The following is a 20,960-nucleotide window of genomic DNA, read 5'->3' on the forward strand; positions in this document are numbered from 1 at the left end:
CTATGTTATCATGTATTCCATTGTACTGTTCCCACTAAGTTGACAAATTTCATGACATGTTGGTGATATTAAAGCTGATTCTCTTTTTGTTTTTGAATTGGTCGTTGTAAATTGCCCTGTGTTTGCTAGTGTTAGATAGGTGGGTTGCTGAGTGGTGGGCTTGTAGGCTGGAAGGGCCTTTTCTGCACTGTATCTCTAAATAAAATAAAAAGAAACAAAAATACAATCTGGTGGAATACACAGAAACAGTATTTTCATTTTGTTTGAATATGGATCTATTCTGTTCCTGTAAGAATGTGTTACATGTAGAATTTGCAGCAACTAAAATTAGGGGCTGCCCAATTGTTGATAATTAGTGTTTAACTGATATAAAATTATCTACATAGATGTCTAAGTTTGTTGCTAGTTTAGACAATATCACTCTGCTTATCGACATATCCCAGTATTACTTTGAGCTGCTGGTTATAATTCTAGTCCCCAGTGAGAGTTGTGCATCCAAAAGCATGTTAATAACCCTAATTGCTGCCCTGTGTGAGCAAAGTAGATCAAAAAGATCCATTGCCTCATGTAACTCTGCCAAGTAGATTGGTCAGTTTTTAATCGTTGGTGGCTAAGGCCTTGTGTCCTTGCTGAGAAGTGAGCCAGCTACATGTAATGTTACCCTGAGTAGTGTGCCCCATTTGCTGATTTCTCCAGATAGAGGGAGTATTACTCTATCAAATTGGAATGCCAGAGCCTGAATATGAGAGTATGTTTCCAGGCCCATCTCTAGTATCAAAATATCTGTTGTCTTAATCATATCCACACCGATTTTTGTAGAAAAAATATTAAAGTGATTGGTTATTAGTTACTTTCTATGTTTGTGTGATGCTGTGTTTCAGTCACCCAAAGCCAGATCCTAAAGTGAAAAAATGGTTGAACTGTTCTAGAGCCATGGAGTGAACTGGACTCCTTCTCATTGCAATCATGAAGCTTTAGCAAAACAAAAGCTAGTCTTTGGTTTGATCCTGAATCTTACTATTGGATTAAATAAAACTCTTCCTTAAAAGTACATGGATAGAATTTCAAGCACATTCATTTCCAAGAAACATTATTGAGTATAATTGACAAAATTTTAGAATTCCTTTATCTCTATCTGATAACCTTTGATATATTTTCATCATGGCCTTGAGTAACTGTGGAGAATACATCCATTCCCAATTTTACAACATTTTGAAATAACAAGCGTACAATCTTAACTACCTGGTGAGTGCACCAAAAAATGGTTATTGTGAAGCACCTCTTGTAACTGTACCAATTGGCCAGTAAAAATGTCTGAGATTAGTTCCATGTGCCCATTTTTAATGATATATTATGCATTTCATTCTTAAGTATAACATTTTTGTACAGTGGATTAGTTTGTTTTTCATCTTGTCCTTTTTATGTCTTAATAGTCTAAAGTTGTATTTTATTTTCTACAGAGATCCAGTTCATCAATAAGCTGTTAAATCTGGGGACAAAAGTTCAGGTGAGATGTTTTATTTAATGAATTGGAGTGTTAACTTAAACCTTTTGCTGATCCAGGTATATTACATTTAATGAAATATCCTCCACTTGAAACATTAACAAGTTCACTCTTCACCAATACTGCCCCACTTTAATATTTCCCTCCTTTTTTCACTTCAAGATTTTCAGCAGCAGTGGTATTTTTAATATGTTTATGTGTGGCCTCCTAGGAATATAGACTTCTAATTCTGATTTCTGTAACTTCCTAGCAGCCAAGTCTCCCCTGGCTACAATTTGGAACATCATAATTTTCCATTATTCAGAAATCACACATAGTTCAAAGAGTAGGCCATCAAGTCCTGCAAGTTTGCCCCACCATTCAGTTAATAATGCTGTCCTCAACTCCACATCTGTGCTATTTCTCCATAACCTTCAATTCGTTGATCTTTCAAATATTTAGCCACTTTACCTTAAATATCTGGTAATCTGGCTTTCACTTTTCTGTTGCAGAGAACTTGAAGAGACTGACTGCCACCTGAGGAATTTCATTGTATTTTAATTTTAACTGATAGGTCCCTTATTTTGTAGGTGTGTTTCTGTGACTCTTGCACTAGTCAAAACATTTCAACATCACCTTGTTGCAAGCCTCTTTGGTATATTATTTTTGAATAAGGTCACCCTCTCATTCTTCTAAACTGTGACCTCTTGATAAGGCAACTCTCTTATTCCAGGAATTAGCTTTGTAAATCTCCTTTAGTACTACATCCACTGGTACTGTATTTAGGTAAGGGGATCAAAATTGTGCACGGTATTCCAGGTGTGGCCTTATTAACAGCTTTGTAATATAGGCCTAAGTGCCTTCCCTTAACTACTTTTTAAACCTTTCTGCTAACTTGGTGATTCCATTGTATGAAAAGATGTGCTTTGTTTTAAAAAAGAAAGTTCTCAAAATTAATTTTTCTAATAAAATTCTTTCTTTAGTATTGTTAGTCAGTTATTCTGTTTCCTAATCAATTTAAGGTGCTCTCTTTTTTTTAATTGTGTATTTGTTTTATGGGCTTCACAAGTGCTCAGGCTTTATGTAGCCTGAGAAGCTAACATTTGATGCAATATTTTTGCGTGATGTTTTATTGCTGATTAATCTCAAAAGATTTCAACATCTAGGCATCAGTACTGAGCCTTCATTTTTAAATCTCAAAGCCTTCTGAAAGGTTAACTGGGACACACTTGCAAATAATTTAAGCATGGATTGCTTCAATTTCTTTGTCTTTGAGGCTTGTATTTAGAATAAGGTTTCAAGTTGAGGGAAATCCTAAAATGAATTGTAATTTTTTAAAAATGTGCAAGTGTTACCAGGTTTTACTTCCCATTATATTCTGTGACTTAACCAAACAGAAATAAGTAGTTAATCTTTCTTTTTCCATATTTTTATTAATCTTCACATAGAAGAATACAGAGTACATGAGGATATATATTATGAATCAAAAAAAGGATAGAATAGTACCAAATACATTATATTTAAATCACACTAGCAATTGCAGTACCCTATATTCATAATCAAACACGTACATTAATTAAATTGTAATTTGAATTGTAATAATTTTATTATAAAAAAGAATCTAAACCCACTACCAAGATCGAAGCTGTTTGGGAAAGAAAGAAGAATGGGAAGAAGTCCTTATAGTGATTTATGTTATTAGCCAACATCTGTACTTTAACACCAAATCAAAGGTTTTGAAAGTAGTTCAAAAATGGTCCCCACAATCTTTGAAAGTCTTGTTTAGAATCAGAAATTGAACAACGGACCTTCTCTAAATTTAAGCATGACATAACATCACGTAACCATTGAGCGTGAGTAGGCGGAGCAACACCGCCCTCCTAGCTATAAGAGAAATAAAAGCCAAAATGTAATAACCTTTAAATATATATTTGGCTAGAAATTGGTGTTACTTTATAGATTTCTGGCTAATTTAGTTGAAAGAACAGCATGATTAATTCTAGCCTTTAATTTTCATGATGCACATAATTATTGATTTAGCTTTAACTATTCCAGAAGCTAAAATTCTTTTTAAAACTACATTGTGATTCTATTTAGTTTTATCATATGATATGTTATTTTTTTTTTAATAAAGATAGCATTATCAGAAGGGCACATAAGCATGAAGCAAGAAAAAGCTGTTTAGCCCATGAAATGCACTTCTTCCATAGAGTTCAATCTACCTTGAATTGTACCCCACCTGTTTAATCTGATTGGAATCTGTGTTTAAAAATGTCCCTTCACTATATCAGGCGGAGCTACAGAATATCCCTCTATCTGTATATTTCTGCATGACAGAACCATTGTGTGCAATTTTGCTCTCAATTCTGTGGTGGAAATACTGTGGGCCACCTGCGCAAGGTGTAAGAAAAACAGAACAGTGATAAATTTTCTGCTTTTTTCTTGACAGACACAGTGCCTCTACTTAGAACTACATTCCAGCAGTGTAACTGAGATGAAAAAAGTCATTGCAGCCATGGAGTTCTTTCAGTATTGTGGTTCACAACATATCAGAAGTTCCCAAAAATGTAAATTGCATTCATGCCATAGTGGTGTCATAGCTGGGTTCATTTCCATTTAATTCCATCCTGTCAGAATTCCACGTCCCATTCCCATTCTGATATATCTATCCATGCCCTCTACTGTCAAGGTGAAGCCACACTCAGGTTAGAGGAACAACACCTTATATACCGGCTCTGTAGCCTCCAACCTGATGGCATGAACATTGACTTCTCTAACTTCCGTTAATGCCCCTCCTCCCCTTCTTACCTCATCCCTGATATATTTAGTTTTTCTCCCCCTCCTTTTTTTTCTCTCTTTCTGCCCATCACTTTGCCTGTTCTCCATCTCCTTCTGGTGCTCTCCTCCCCCTTTCTTTCTCCCTAGGCCTCCCGTCCCATGATCCTTCCCCTTCTCCAGCTCTGTATCCCTTTTGCCAATCACCTTTCCAGCTCTCAGCTCACCCCACCCCCTCCGGTCTTCTCCTATCATTTTGCATTTTCCCCTCCCCCTCCTACTTTCAAATCTCTTATTATCTTTCCTTTCAGTTAGTCATGACAAAGGGTCTCAGCCCAAAACGTTGACAGTGCTTCTCCCTATAGATGCTGCCTGACCTGCTGCATTCCACTAGAATTTATTAGTGCTATTCAACTTCTTATTCCTGGCTTTTACTCAGCTCAGTTTGATCAGTGTACAGGTGGAGTGAGCTGACAACTTAGGAGATGATGTTAATTCTTTGAAATTTTGAAAATAGTTGGTGGAATGGGATTTTAAGAATTTAAAGAAATTATGCACACAAAGAAAGCAAATGAGGACAAACAAACCTATTACCTTCATTCTTTTGGTAGTTTACTTGGGTTTGCTTAATGATTAAGGATGTTCTGAGTAAGTCATATCATACTTAATGGTATTCGGAAAATACTCCCGTCAGGGTTTACTTCTTCTCTTTTTGGTTTGAACAGAAACTATGTACCAACTTCCTGTTAACAACCTTGCAAATCTAAGAAAAGCTCGTAAGACAGTGAAAAAGATCCTTACAGATATTGGATTGGACTATTGTAAAGATCATATAGAGGTAAGTAAAAATTAATTTTTGGAAGGGGTGAACAGGATTGAAATCTCATTGCATGCTGTTTACACTATCCTTTTGTTAGCTTCTTGAAATGTATTGTAAGTACATTATACAATAATCTAAAATTCACTGTCCTGAGACGCAGAAGGTAGCTGATGTGGGTAGGTAGTTAACCTGACATAATCAATGATACTCTTAACTAATTTTATTATCAAAGTACATATGTCATTACTATCTTGAGATTCATTTTTTGCAGGCATTTACAGGAAAATAAAGAAATACAATAGAATTTATATATAAAGACTGAGAAACACCCTATATGCAAAAGAAGACAAATAGTGCAAAAAGTGCCATATTGTCACCTCCTTTGATTCTTTCACCAACAGTGGTGCCATCAGCAAACTTACATATAGTATTGGAGCTGTACTTAGCCACACAGTCGTGGGTATAAAGTGAGGCAAGTAGGGTACTAAGCATATAACCTCATGGTGTACTTGTGCTGATAGTGATTGTGGAGATGTTGGCTAAGAATCTGCAACTGCGGAAATTGAGGATCCAGTTCCACTCACATCTTGGAGTTTAGTGATCAGTGTTGAGCGATTGATTAGTGCTGAATGCTGAGCTGTAGTCAGTGAAGAGCATTCTGATGTATGTATCTTCATTGTTCAGGTGTTCCGGAACTGAGTGAAAGGCCAATGAAATGGCATCTGCTGTAGTACCTGTTATGATGGTACTCAAGATTAGAGTGGTTCTAAGTCCTACTCCTTAGGCTAGAGTTGATGTGTTTCATTACCAGCAACTCAGGGCACTTCATTGGACAATAACTGTGGAGGCAGATTACCACATTCTTCTTGGGCTCTGGTACAATTGATGGCTGCTTGAAGCAAGTGGGCTCCTGGATTGTAAAAGCAAGAGATGCTCTCTTCTCGTTGATGCCATCAGGAAAAAGGTACAGGAACCTCGGGACTCTCACCACCAGGTTCAGGAATTGTTATTAGCCCTCAACCATCAGACTCTTGAACCAAAAGGGATAACTTCACTTGGCCATCACTGAAATGTTCCCACAACCAACGGACAATTGTAAGAATTCTTTATCTTGTGTTCTTGATATTTATTGCTTATTTATTGTTTTTTGTGTTTGCACAGTTTGTTGTCTTTTGCACTCTGGTTGTACACTCAAGTTGGTGCAATCTTTCGTTGGTTCTGTTAGGGTTATTGTGCTATAGATTTATTGAGTATGCCTGCAAGAAAATGAATTTTGGGGTTATATGTGGTGATGTATATGTGCTTTGATAATAAATTTACTGAATGTCAGTAAACACTCTGGCCACTTGAGTCACACAGATCTTCAGTATTTAGCCAGGTACACTGTCTACACCAGATGCATTCTGTGGGTTCACCTTCCTGAAGGATACTCTCAAATTGGCTTCAGAGACTGAAATCACAGGGTCATCGGGGGCTGTGGAGTTCGTGAAGGTGTCTCCACACTTGTTAGTCAAAGCAAGCATGAAAAGCATTGCGCTCATATAGGAGTGAAATTTTATCGTTTTATTTTGCTTTGTTTTGCTTTGTTTGAGATGATGGCATTCAGTCACAGCTGTCAGGCATCCTTCTGTGATGCAAGTTCAGAAGAAACCCTTCTGGATTAGGTTATACTTGATAGTAGCATAATATAATGTGCCTGGAGGTTTTCTCCGTTTTGTGATGTCATTTGTCGCTAACTTATATTCTCTTAGGTAGAATAGTATTTTTGCCTTCCTTGTGAACTGTATTGCCACCATAAACTAAATCAATGGGCGCATGCATTAACTTTTGTGTTTGTTAATTTTGGCTTCAATTAGGGGTTGGGAAACACATTATTGGAACATAGTTTCTGCAGATTTTTAATTCGGGTGTTTGTAAATTTCTGTGAGCTCCCCTTTATCTGAAATGCCAACTGCAAATGCTCCCTGGCCTGCTGAAGTTATTACCAGCATTTTTCATTTTCATCTCGGATTATTCACAATCTGTAATACAATACTGTATTTTCAGAAGAATGTGGCTTGTTTTTGACATTGGTTCGTCTTTTTAATGTCTTAATAATTTGTTAAAGCTAATTGAGTCTGAACCAGGATAAATAGAATACTCGTGAATCTGATACATTGTGAAGCTATTTAAATTTAGTCATTTGATAGATAATTTTTACTGCTTTAAGAATTTCTGTGATGTACCAAGTAAAACACTGAACATAGAATAGTACAGCACAGTACAGGCCCTTTGGCCCACAATGTTGTGCCGACCCTTAAACCCTGTCTCCCATATAACCCCTACACCTTAAATTCCTCCATATACCTCTCTAGTAGTCTCTTAATCTCTGTCTATTCCTCTTTAATGTCTTGTATACCTCTATCATGTTTCCTCTCATCCTCCTCTCCAAAGAGTAAAGCCCTAGCTCCCTTAATCTCTGATTATAATGCATACTCCCTAAACCAGGCAGCATCCTGGTAAATCTCCTCTGTACCCTTTCCAATGCTTCCACATCCTTCCTATAGTGAGGCAACCAGAACTGGACACAGTACTTCATGTGTGGCCTAACCAGAGTTTTATAGAGCTGCATCATTACCTTGCGACTCTTAAACTCTGTCCTTCGACTTATGAAAGCTACACCCGATAAGCTTTCTTAACTACCCTATCTACCTGTGAGGCAACTTTCAGGGCTCTGTGGACATGTACCCCCAGATCCCTCTGCTCCTCCACACTACCAAGTGTCCTGCCATTTGTTTTGTACTCTGCCTTGGAGTTTGTCCTTCCAAAGTGTACCACCTCATATTTCTCTGAGTTGAACTCCATCTGCCACTTCTCAGTCCACTTCTGCGTCTTATCAATGTCTCTCTGCAATCTTAAATCATCCTCTACACTATCCACAACACCACCAACCTTTGTGTCGTCTGCAAACTTGCCAACCGACCCTGCTACCCCCACATCCAGGTCGTTAACAAAAATCACAAATAGTAGAGGTCCCAGAACCGATCCTTGTGGGACACCACTGGTCACAACCCTCCAATCCGAATGTACTCCCTCCACCACACCATCTGCTTTCTGCAGGCAAGCCAATTCTGAATCCATCTGGCCAAACTTCCCTGGATCCCATGCCTTCTGACTTTCTGAATAAACCTACCATGTGGAACCTTGTCAGATGCCTTACTAAGATCCATGTAGATCACATCCACTGCACTACCCTGATCTATATGCCTGGTCACCTCAAAGAACTCGTATCAGGCTTGTTAGACACGATCTGCCCTTCACAAAGCCATGGTGCAAAACAGAATTTGTGTTGAGTATAGAATAAGAAGCTAATCTTAACCTCCTTCCTAACAGGTTTTGTATATGCACTATGGTATGTCTTACCTTAACCACTCTCTCAACATAGCCCTGCCCTTGCCTGCTCCCTCAATGACCAGTTGTTCCTTTACTCCTGAGTCAGGGGACGTATCAGAGGGCAGGTAAAGTGCAACAACTGTAGACAAATCAGTTTAACTATGAATGTCTTAAGACTTGCAATCAGGGATTTTCAATTAAGACTTTTGGAAAAAGTTGAATTTAATGAAGAACACCATTGTAAATTTATTGAAGTTATATACTGTTTGACTAACCTGTTTGATAGTCCATATAAAAGGCTAGATAACATGATCAATGCCCATGAAAATAAAGGGTCAGTGATAGCCTTGTTAGGAAATTAGCTTAAAGGTAAAGCTAATAGAAATAGCTGTTTTTCAGAATTGAGGATAATGGACAGTAGATAGAGAGCATGAATAGAGGATTATTACCATATGTTGATGTGGGAATTAGTTTTTTTGACATAAATGAGTTGGGAGTGGATATCCAGGTAAAATTTCAAATAGTTCAGAACTTAGTATTACATTAAATGGTGAGGTGGACAGATACAGCCTACAACAAGATATGTTGTCAGAACACAGAGATGGCACATGAAATTTAATAAAACAAAGCACTATGGTTTAGCAGAAAGAATGAGACAGTATAGACCAAATGGCAGAGTTCTTGAAAGAATACGCAATTGGAAATGGCTTGGCATATTGAGGGAATGGTTAGTGAAGCTTATGGGAAAGAAGACAAAAGCAGGAAAGTTGTATAAGATCTTACAGATCGTATGGTGACCCTGTGTAAAACACTGATTTGGTCCAACTAGAGGTTGCATCCTATTTTTAGCACAATAGTTTAGGAAGGATATTGAAAGTCCAAGATGATGTCTTATTTTAAAAAAACTGAAATCGTTCCAGGCATGAGGTATATTAACTGTTGAAGTTGAGATGCTCTCCTTAGGACAAAGGAGGTTGAGAGGAAATTTGAAGATGTGTAAGAACATGATTTTTAATAGGGTAAGTAGAAGGCAAATTAAAAAGTAGGAAGTAATGGCTCACCAGCAGATGCCTCAAAGCTGAGGTAGTACAGACTTATAATTTGGTCAATAGGTATAATAGGATCCTTTATAACTGGTTAGGCCACATTATTAATTTGTAGAAATAAGACAAATGAGTAAAACTGGGCTATTCAGCCCATTGAGTCTGTCTGTCATTCCATCGTGGCTGATTTATTATCCCTCTCAATTCTGTTCTGCCTTCTACCCATAACCTTTTGACACCCTTACTAATCAAGAACCTATCAACCTCCAGTTTAAATATGCCCAGTGATTTACACTGCATATGTGGCAATGAATTCCACAGATTCACCACCCTCTTCACTAAAGAAATTCCTCTTCATCTCTGTTTCAAAAGGGCGTCCTTGTATTCTGAGGCTGTGCCCTCTAGTCCTAGACTCTTCTCTTCCCCCCCCCCACCTTCCACCCCGCCACCCTGACTATAGGTAACCTCCTCTCCATGTTCACTCTATTTAGGTGTCACCTTTATGGTGGATACCCTGGCTGTCAGTGAATAACAAGGTTTTCGGGGTTTTAAACAAATATCTGAAAAATTAAAGAATTTACACTTGAGGCCTATTATCTACTTGTGAGGGGTTAGAAGTAAAATTGTCTTTTGCAAAGTGGGCAGTTTATGATCTGGTACTTGGTGCTTATAAAAGTCATGAAAAAAATACACAAGGTTTTGCATAGTGTATTAGATTGACACCAGAAGGAAAGCAATTTGCCAGAGAATGGAATTGCCAGTAGTGCTCTGTTTGTCTAAATAATCACTTCTGATGTTAAAGCAATTGAATGATCCTGCATTGAATATCCTATTATTTGAAGAAGCTACTGAAGGAATTATACACTTAATAATGCTGTATCACTTTGCTGCTTAGTTTTAAGTGATTTGTGATTGAAACTAGGTATTTATGTCAAAAAGGGAGAAAAGGTTTTTTAGGAAGTTTCAGGAGAACTTTTTATGATTAATATGTTGAATACTAGTATTACTCTTAATTTTTCATATACAACTAAAAATGTTCTTACAGGATTTCAAGCAGTTTGAACCAAATGACTTTTACCTAAAGAACACTACATGGGATGATGTCTCACTTTGGGACCCTTCTTCTACAAAACTACAGGTTTGTTTCATTTCAAAAACAGAAATGTTAACTTCCAGGCTACGTTTATGTTAATAATTATATCTAGTTATCAGGAAGAGCTTTTCTACTATATTATAACAGGAAATACTTGTTTTTGATGATTTGGCAAATGTAAGTTGGTAAATGCACTGTGCTTGTGATACTCAAGATTGATAAAACACTTTGATTAACCAAAAGGTGAAGTATTTTGGATTGTAAATTATTGTACATTTGTGTAGAGAAGTGCTCAGGCTATAATTGAAGAATGCAGTATAGTTACAAATCAATATTGATTCCTCTCTAGATGTGAATTGTGATTAAATGCAGTTGATAAAGATGCCTCCAGCCTTCTCGTTAACTGGAGAATCAGCCAGCTTGTAAATTTGAAAATAGTATGTTACTACTGTAGTGTAGTTAGTAAAACTATGCCATGGCTAAACAGAATGCTACATAATTGATTTGGAGTAGATTCTGGCATTACATTTAAAAATAAAACTTGTCATATGTATAATAATATTGGATAAATTATGCAGTACCCTACTGTTATTTATATTTAATTCATAGGTAAGCTTAGATTGCCTTTTATTGCAAAATAGCTGAACAATTAACCCACTTTTTTTTCTCTTTTTCAGGATTATCGTACAAAGCCATTTTGTTGCAGTGCTTGTCCATTTGCATCCAAATTTTTTTCTGCCTACAAAAGCCACTTCAGAAATGTTCATAGTGAAGATTTTGAAAACAAAATACTTATTAATTGCCCTTATTGCCCATACAATGCTGACAGAAAGACCCTGGAAACTCATATCAAGATATTTCATGTACCTCTCTGGAAAGTACCTAGTGGAGGCAAGAATGCACACCATGAAAAGTCAAAGCAGGATAGCAATCTTAAACTGAAACATGCTGATAGCGTGGAACAAGCAGTTTATTACTGTAAGAAGTGTACTTACCGAGATCCACTTTATGATGTTGTCCGGAAACATATTTACAGAGAACATTTTCAGCATGTGGCAGCTCCTTATGTGGCAAGAACAGGAGACAAGTCAGTGAATGGAACGTTTTCTGCCACTAACGGAAGAGAGGATGGGACTGTGCACTGTAAACGTTGTCTCTTCATACCCAAAACTTATGAAGCCTTGGTTCAGCATGTTATTGAAGACCATGAACGAATAGGATACCAAGTAACGGCGATGATAGGGCATACGAATGTGGTTGTTCCAAGATCAAAACCCTTGATGCTGATAGCACCAAAACCACACGACAAGGCTTTAGCTGCTGGAAATTATCAGAGTGTGAAAACTTCAATGCAGCAGAATATGAATCGTGTATCCATGTCCAAAAACGCACAGAATTCTGCTGTTAATCTTATGTCAGGTAGTGGTCGTCTGCCACCAAAATATGCTGTTTCATCAATGGCACATAACTATCCTTTGGGTCAACAAATGAGGCTGCCGCTGCCAGGTGGTTTACCAGTTCCTCTTCAGCAACGATCACAAACGGTAAAACAACTAATCTCTGGTGGCAATGGGCGTCAATATGGAGTTGGTGCTGGTGAACAGAGGCGGCCATCTCAGATGCAATATAACGTTCAGGCGGGTAGCTTGACTGGGAACAGTGGATCCAGTCAATTATCAATGAAACAGTCACAGTTCAGTATTTCTCAAGCACAAAGGATGCAAGGATTATCTACTTCAGCGGTAAAGTCATTAGCTTCACCAACAGGCTTGAGTAATTCTGCTAGCCAGAGTCCTGCATTAGCTGGGTCTGCTGCTCAGAAGTGGAAGATCTGTACAATGTGTAATGAGCTTTTCCCAGAGAGTGTATATAGCATACACTTTGAGAAAGAGCATAAAGCTGAAAAGATCCAGGCTGTAGCTAATTACATTCAGAAGATCAATAGCTTCACAAGCAAATGTCTCTACTGTAACCGTTACTTACCTAGTGAAACGCTGCTTAACCATATGCTTATACATGGACTCTCATGTCCTTACTGCCGGTCCACTTTCAATGATGTTGAAAAGATGGCTGAACATGTAAGAATCCTTCATATTGATGAAGAAGTGGGACCCAAGACTGAATCAACATTAACTTTTGATTTGTCTACACAGAAAGGTAGTCGCAGTAATATACAGCTTCATGTTACTACATACAGTACCTCTGAGAGTGCCTCTGTGGAGAATACAAATTATCGATCCCAGAATCAGAACATGGCTTTTAGAAAGCCAGAAGGGCAACTGCAGCAGCCAAAACCACAAGTGAAATCTAAAATAAAGCCAGATTTGAATTCTATTTCTCAAACTCAATTACCCTATAAAAATGATGTTGGCAAAACCCTTTGTCCTTTGTGCTTCTCTATTTTGAAGGGCCCAATATCTGATGCTTTGGCACACCACTTGAGGGAACGACATCAAGTGATACAAACAATTCATCCAGTGGAAAAAAAGCTTACCTATAAATGCATTCATTGTTTGGGAGTCTACACAAGTAACATGACAGCCTCTACCATAACATTGCATTTGGTGCACTGTAGAGGTGTTGGAAAAGCACAAAATGGTCAGGATCGAAGTCTTGCTCATGCTAAGGTAACTCATTCACCAAGTGTAATGCCCATGAAGCGAGAATATGAGTATGAATATGGGGACTTTGCTTTAATGAAAAAAAGGAAATTGGATGGTGAGGAAACTGTTCAGAGCTTTACCTTGGGAGAGGATAAACCAGAGGAGCCTGTAGTTTTAGCTATCGATCCCAAGGGGTATGAGGATGAGTCCTATGAGGCCAGAAAAATGTTCCTTACAAACTATTTTAACAAGCAACCTTACCCAAGCAGAAGAGAAATTGAGAAGTTGGCAGCTGGCTTATGGTTATGGAAATCGGATATTGCTTCCCACTTCAGCAATAAGAGGAAGAAATGTGTTCGAGATTGTGAGAAGTTCAGGCCCAAGGTACTGCTTGGATTTAACATGATGGAGATGCGAAAAGTAAAGCATAACATGGACTTTGGGCCTACTTGGAATATGCTAAATAACAAAGAAATAGATGGTAAGGAACCTGCTACTTTAAAGCCAAGCATGGAAAAAGTAAATCAGAAACTGGAGAAAGGGAGAAGAGGTTTAAGTCTGGGGTCAGAAAAAACAGAGGGAACTATTTTAGATTTGAGCTCCCAGATGGAGGAAAATTCTAATCCAAACTTGGGAAAGATGAAAGGAAGAGCTATGAACCAGCGTTCAGAAAACCTGGAGGGCAATGCTTTAGACTTGAGCACTCAGGTGGATGAGAGACCTACAAACACCAACTCTGCAGTGGTGGAGGGTACACCATTGGATTTGAGTGCTCAGATGGTGGAGGAAAGTCCTTCAATCAAGAGCACTGAGATGGTAGAAGAAAGTCCTTCAAATATGAGTTCTGAGATGGTGGCAGAAAGTCCTTCAAATGTAAGTTCTGATATGGTGGAGGGAAATGCTTTGGATTTGAGTTCCCAGATGGTGGAGAAAAGCCCTTCAAGTATGAGTGCAGAGATGGTAGAGGAGAGCCCATCTAATATGAGTGCTGAGATGGCAGAAGCAAGCCCTTCAAATATGAGTCCAGACAATATAGAGGAAAATGCTTCAAATACTTGTGGTGGTGAAGATTTGTCATCAAGTGAAATGAGTGGTTTGCAGAGTAGGGAAGAAACTTCTGAAATGGTTCCTGAAGATTTAAATAATGAATTTCGAAAGCCTGCATTTACAGAAAATGCATCATTGGGGTTGAAGGATGATGTTTCAAACATGGATGAAGAGTATCCTGAACAATCTTCTGAATCAAAAGATAAGGAATCGGAAAGTGAAGATTCGGAAGATCTTTCTGAATGCAAAGAAGCTGGTTCACCAGCTGAGGATGGACTTGTATCTCCACAAGCATCTGATCAAGAAGATGTTTCATCTGAGCTGAAGCAAGAATTTTGGATCAAACGACCATGGACAGATGATGTATCCCAAAGTGAAGAGGAGGAAGAGCCCCCTCGGACCTCTGAAACAAAAGCTGCATTGGAAAACGATGAGCAAAGTTGGGGAGGGGGGCCACGTGAATGGAGTGGAGCACAGTTCCAAAATGAAGGAGAAAAGTGGGCCAAAGAACGGCCTGAGTGGAAAAACGTTTCGCCAGAAAATGAAAATTTGTCTAATCCATTGTTAGAATGGCAAGGTAACACAGCAGATAGTGAAGGTGAGGAGCTTGATCAGCTCCTTGATCAGTCAAATGATGGTCTTTCTGATAATGTGGCAGAACCTGTTTGTGGATCCTCATCGGGTGTTGGGTTAAGTAGTCAACCTGCATAAAGTTTGACTTATTTTGGAGCTTTGCTGTGAATTGTGTGCAGTATCTGAAAATGAAAAAAGCCAGTGTATAAAATCTGAAGGACTATTCAAAGGTACAGAATTACAGATGGGGGTTGGGGGGCAGTAAAATGCAACTGGTTTTGTTGCATTTTGCCCTCAGGTTGCTTTACAGTTGTACAAAAGTGGCATTGTAATTTACTTTCTAAATGTTTTCTCATTTACCTATGGTAGTGAAAGGCCAACATGTACTTACTGGTTAACAGTGTACTGTACTATAGATTTCAATAAGACCTTTAAGTTTGTTATATTCATTTACTCAGTCTGCGTAGCTGGAATGTATATTTCTACAGTTTTAGAGCCATTCTAAGTGAAGCTTATCGTATAGGTCTTGTGTACTTGTTCTAGATTTACTGTATGATTCACCTTTTTTTAGTGCCCCTGCTGTCAAATAAATGCAGCATTTAGTTCACTTGATAACTGCTTGAAGGAGGTTGTGCTGTAGTGTCTGTCAACATTATTATAAAACTAGTTTTTATTGCACATATCCTTATACAACTTTGGTAGCATTTGGCCAGTAGCTTACTGAACATAATAACTGGCCTTACTGTAATATGGCAAATTGCTGTTTAATGTATCCTTTGCTCCAATATTGATGGTTACTGGCATTTCAAATGTTAATGCATTTTTAAAGTCTCCCTTCAGCCTAAATTACTTACAGAACTAGGAATGAAATTCATAATATGCTGATTTGACTGATTTGTGTTTGGATCAGCGCACATGGTGAATTGGGTAAAACATGGCAAATATTTAGAAATGCCTAGTTTTGCCTATTTCAAGGTTATATGTTAGGGATAAAAACACCATTATGGTGTTTGTATACATTGTATCATCTATGTAATAGTGTCTGTGTAGTAAATTTCATTTTTGTGATCTTTATTTTCCTTTGTACTTTTCATTTACACTTATGGAAAATAAAATGCTTTATCGTACTCTATTGTGTATGATATTTACATGCATTTTTACATTATGTACTTACCATAGTGGATAGTTTTAAATAAAATGCAGTCCTTATATCAGATTAAAGACCATTTAATGAAATTCAACAATATTTTAAACTTAAACCTTAAATACAGGCTGTTTTGTAAGTTCACTAATAGATATGTTTTGTAATCATTTTGAAGCTATAAATATTCAGCAGAAATTACTTTTTGTTTTTGGTCAGGGTGCAACTTGAATTACTGCTACACTTTGGTTATGTTTTATAAATTTAGTGTTTGTACATTCAGAGTACATGCTGTGAGCTTTAATTGCTTGTGTAGTTTCTTCATGACTAATTAGTTGTAATGATTCAGTAATCCAGTGGTTTTGTAAATCTCCGTAAAGTTGGATTACATGCATGGATAAATGTTAATACATTAATTTGTACTTCAGTTTTGAAGATAACACCTTAACTCAAGTCAGATTAGGAGTCTGGATTCCACTTCTTTTCAGGTTCTACTAAGATATTGATATGCATTTTTGTTTCATGTTATTGAAACTGTAAAAGCAATTTAGTTTCAGATAACCCTTTCAATTTAACAGAAACCAGGTTGTTTCTTTGCCAAACTATTCTTGGTTATGAACAAGTTTTTGCAAGGGAAAGTTTGAAGAAGAACCCTGACAAAATTCAGAATTTAAGCAACCTTACTTATGGACTAATATTATTCCTGGTAAAGATGTGTACTGCTGTCATGATAACATTTACTGCTCATACTTATCTGTCCTTGAGCTGCATAGCTTGGTGTCCTAGTTGTATTGGTATTTGTCTAAATTTCTTCTTAGACTACTTTCTTTACCTAAATGGGTTTGGTTTCAATTTCATTAGTAATTCAGAAAGATTTATTTAACTATAGCAATTTAAATTCCCAGCTACAGTATTGAAAGCTGAAGTTGCTAGGTCAATAGTCAAGGCTTAAAAATACTTATGGAAAAAAATGTTAATGTAGACTGCACTTGATGGATATGCTGGTTTTTGGGACTACTTCCTAACTGATAATATGGGGGTTTCTCTCTTTATAAACAATTTAGTAAAAAAGAAATTAAATGGTGTATTTTATGGTTTTTTTTGTATGTTTTGATAATACATTTGTAAACATCATTTTCTAATCATGAGCAATGCTATTTAGAATGTTGCACCTTTAATGTTGGCTGACTGCTTTGGAGGATAGAATCGGTATAATTGCTAGTATCAAAGTCTCTTTAAGCTCAATTGCTAACATATTATCTTCTGACTTAAAAATTGTAGTTCCAGATCTATTTTTTTTTAACATCAAGGAATAGGTCTAATTGCAAAGAATCATTATGGGTGTGAGAGGCTTGAGTGTGCACTAAATATATGATTGAGGATGTTTCTGAAATGATTTCTTAGAATGCTAGGCAGTATGTAACATGCTTACATAACTTTACGAAAAGCTTTATTTGTCACACGTACATCTAAACATACAGTGAAATGCATCATTTATGTCTGTGCTGGGCAGCCTGCAAGTGTTGCTGACACCAATGTAGCATTCTCAGTACTTAATAATCCTAACTTGTATGGCTTTGGAAAGTGAGGGAGAAACTGGAACATTCAAAGCAAACCCATGCAGCCATGTGGAGAATGTACAAAGTACTTGCAGACAGGAATTGAACACCAATCTAGTACTGTAAAGCATTGCCCGAACTGCTATAATATAGTGCTGCCTATAATAGGTTTAAATTATTCTGGAAGTCAGCCATAGGGCAGACTGCAATGAGAATCTTTAAAAAAATATATATCTTGTGTTGCAATCCAACTTCTTTGGCTGTAATAAGTACAAAGAACTGAAGTCAATAATTGAATATAAAGTACATCAATTTCTTTGGAATATTTTGACATTTTAATTAGCTATAGCAAAGGATATTATACCAGGATCAATGTTTTCAAAATCTTGATTTTTTTTTGAAATTCCTTACAGGCTTGCAAATGGTTCTATTTAGCATAGTAGCTCTGGAGCTAAAGCTTGATTTTGTGTTTGGTTCTACCATTTTTATAAAACTACTGAAACTGAAAGTGGAATTTCTATCTTTGGTATTATTCACAGTTGAAGCTCCTCAGTCTTTTGAGATGGTTTAGTTAATGGCAGTCAAATTGGATGAACACTGGCCAAGAGTTTGTGTTAGTGTGTGTTAGTGTCACTGAATTCACAAGAACACTGAAAATAGGATGAAAATACTGTACCTAATCAATTTCAACCATGGAAATGGTCCTGAATGCATAGAATAAACCCCAAAGCTTTGTTTAGCTGCTCTAGTTTGAGGGGAAAGGTTATTTGAACTGGCTGATTTTTATCAGTTATTCAAATCTTGGACATTCAGAAGTCCTATTCCCCAGTTGAGGCAATAAACTGAAATACTGCATATATTGAAGTATAAGAGGCAAACTTTAATCTTATCAAGTTATGTCATACATAATCACAAACCAAAAATAGATTAGTCATTCTGTTGTGCCTATTATATATTGGCCTTGACATCATTTTCCTGTTCAGTCCTCCGTACCGTTTTCCAAAGTTATAAAGTCTACTGACTAATTCCCATGACTCAAATTCAAAGAGATTGGTGAGAAGAATTTTTTTTTTTACTCTGCCATGTCGTGAGACTATAACCCTGAGTGCTAACTTCCCATAGCAGGTAAACGTCATGTGGCATCTACTTATCTAACCATCTTAGAAACTAGGTGTTACAAGGTTGTCATCTATGCATTTATTTTCTGGAATGTAAGCCCAATCTATTTAATATTTTCTCATAAGGATTTTGTGGCAGGTGTCAGAAGGCATTATATCTTTTCAGACAAAATGTCAACTCATCAGAATTGAAGAATTGTTTTTATTGCTAGATTTGGAAACATTCCTGATTTTAAAAAAAATATAATTTCATCCCACTATATATCAGTTGGTTGTCCTTTGCGTCCTTTGGTACTAAGTATTAACCACTTGGTGCTTCCAAAATATTTTTTATGTCTGATCAAACTGCTAGCATTGTATTTGCCGGCATGGATGCATGTTCTTGGGCACAGGGAATGAGGATCACGGGTTGACAATAATGCAGAAGGAGCAGAATTCAAAACAGTTTCCAGGAGGCAATATCAGCAACATGTCCAGATTTCAAAGATCCATATTTTAGTGCCTGATGAAATCTATTGTATTTCTTAACACCTGCAACATGGAAGATATGGTTGGACATGGGACTCAGATAATGATTCTGCCTACTTTTCCCCATGGCTATCAGGATAAGGATACAAGAACTATGATCATTTGTGTAAATGCTCATAAGTAGCTCTTATTGGAAGTCATGCCTATAGTCCCAATGAAAATTATGTATTAATTATGCTCCCATGTGATGTTTGTTATTTGATTTCAATGGGTGTGGTGTATTAAGAATAATAAATACTTATAGGAATATGTGATTGGAATTATGGCAGTAGTGAAGGTGACTGAATTTGGGATAAAATGTTAGGCTGAAATCTTGGATATCCTCTTCCATCCTGGTGGGTTCCTGTGAAGTGAGCTATCCAGTACATTTTACCAAGATGGTTGGATGTGGTTACTAATCCCTCTGAAAAAAAATCATCTTGTTAAAGAAGCAGAAATGCATGGTGCATGGTTGTGACTGGAAATGTCAACAGTTCCTTGTGCAGATACTGCTTGACTCGGCTCGTACAGCTCATTGTTGCTCCAGAGATAACTTGTCTTCACCACTAAATGTGCCTACTACACCAACAACTGCAAATAAATAATAGTACTGAGGTTTAAAAGTCTTGGTTACCTTTTGCATATTTCCTAATAACTTGCGTCCTGATCTTAGTTTTGATTACATCTCTTTGTATCTCCCTTTAAAACCTCAGAACTTTACAGCACAGGGAAGGGCCTTCAGTCTATGATGTTAAGTCAAAAGACCATAAAACATAGGAGCAGAGTTAGATGATTTGGCCATCGAGTCTTTATTATCCCTGTCAACCCCATTAGAGCCTTCTTCAAGTATACCCAATGACTTGACCTCCACAGCCAAAACTTGTCTCTGTTGTAAAGACCTTCGATTCTAGGCTGTGCCCTCTAGTCCCAAGCTCCCCCACTATAGGCTACATACTCTACATGTCCATTCTAGCTAGGTCTTTATTCAATGTTCAATGTGATTTCTCCACTCATTCTTCTAAACTGCAATGAGTACAGTCCCAGAGCCTGCAAATGCTTCTCAAATGTTAACCACCTCATTCTCTGGATTATGCATCACTATTAGCTACAGGTGAGGTGCCAGATGATGAGAGAGAAAAACCTGGGAATTAAAGTCTAGTGATAGGCAAATTGCTGGGGCAGGGGAGATTTTGAAGGATTAGATAAATGTATATGGTGGAAAGCTTGGTGCTGATTCGCTTGTGTTTTTTTCCATGGGAGATCATATCTCACAAATACGCAATTTTCTTTCTGCCTGTACATGAACCATATCCATTCCCTGGATATTCTTGTACCCATCTGAACGCCTCTTGAATTTGCTTCTACAGTCACCCTTCGCAGCATATTCCAGGCACTTAATGCTCACTGTATTTTTTTTAAACTTGCGCTGAACATCCCCTGTATACTTCCCCTCACTTTTAGCCCAATTGTATTTTAAATTTTCTAATCTGAGGGGGAAAATATTCTAGTTGTTTTTACCTGGTCTATTCTCTTTAATTTTATGATCTATTATCAGCTCTCTACTCAGCATATTTTTTTTATCCATAGGGATACTGTGTGGAATAGGCCTTCCTGACCTTTTGAGCTGTGCTGCCCAACAATCCCCCCAATTTAATGCTAACCTAATCATGGGAAGATTTACAATGGGCAATTAACCTACTAAATGGTAACCTCTATTTATAGTGTGTATCCTCTAATTCAGGCATCATTTTGATAAACCTCTTATGAACCCTCCCCAAAGCAGTCCTCTAAAGGTAACAAGAACAGCATGTAGTACTCCAAATTTT

General features: G+C 37.3%; 1 protein-coding gene across 3 annotated transcripts in view; it reads left to right on the forward strand.

Annotated features, from left to right (window-relative positions):
• Positions 1–15,936, forward strand: part of adnpb (activity-dependent neuroprotector homeobox b) — a 34,776-nt gene extending 18,840 nt beyond the window's left edge. For all 3 annotated transcript variants that reach the window (XM_073061655.1, XM_073061654.1, XM_073061656.1), the window contains exons 3-6: positions 1,461–1,507; positions 4,984–5,096; positions 10,539–10,631; positions 11,264–15,936. In XM_073061655.1, coding sequence (XP_072917756.1) covers positions 4,989–5,096; positions 10,539–10,631; positions 11,264–14,947 — 3,885 coding nt within the window. In that variant the 5' untranslated portion in view covers positions 1,461–1,507; positions 4,984–4,988 and the 3' untranslated portion in view covers positions 14,948–15,936. The remainder of the gene's footprint in view (positions 1–1,460; positions 1,508–4,983; positions 5,097–10,538; positions 10,632–11,263) is intronic.
• The last annotated feature ends 5,024 nt before the right edge of the window (positions 15,937–20,960 follow it).

Source organism: Hemitrygon akajei, chromosome 11, assembly GCF_048418815.1.
Source record: "Hemitrygon akajei chromosome 11, sHemAka1.3, whole genome shotgun sequence".
Taxonomy (NCBI): Eukaryota; Metazoa; Chordata; class Chondrichthyes; order Myliobatiformes; family Dasyatidae; genus Hemitrygon; species Hemitrygon akajei.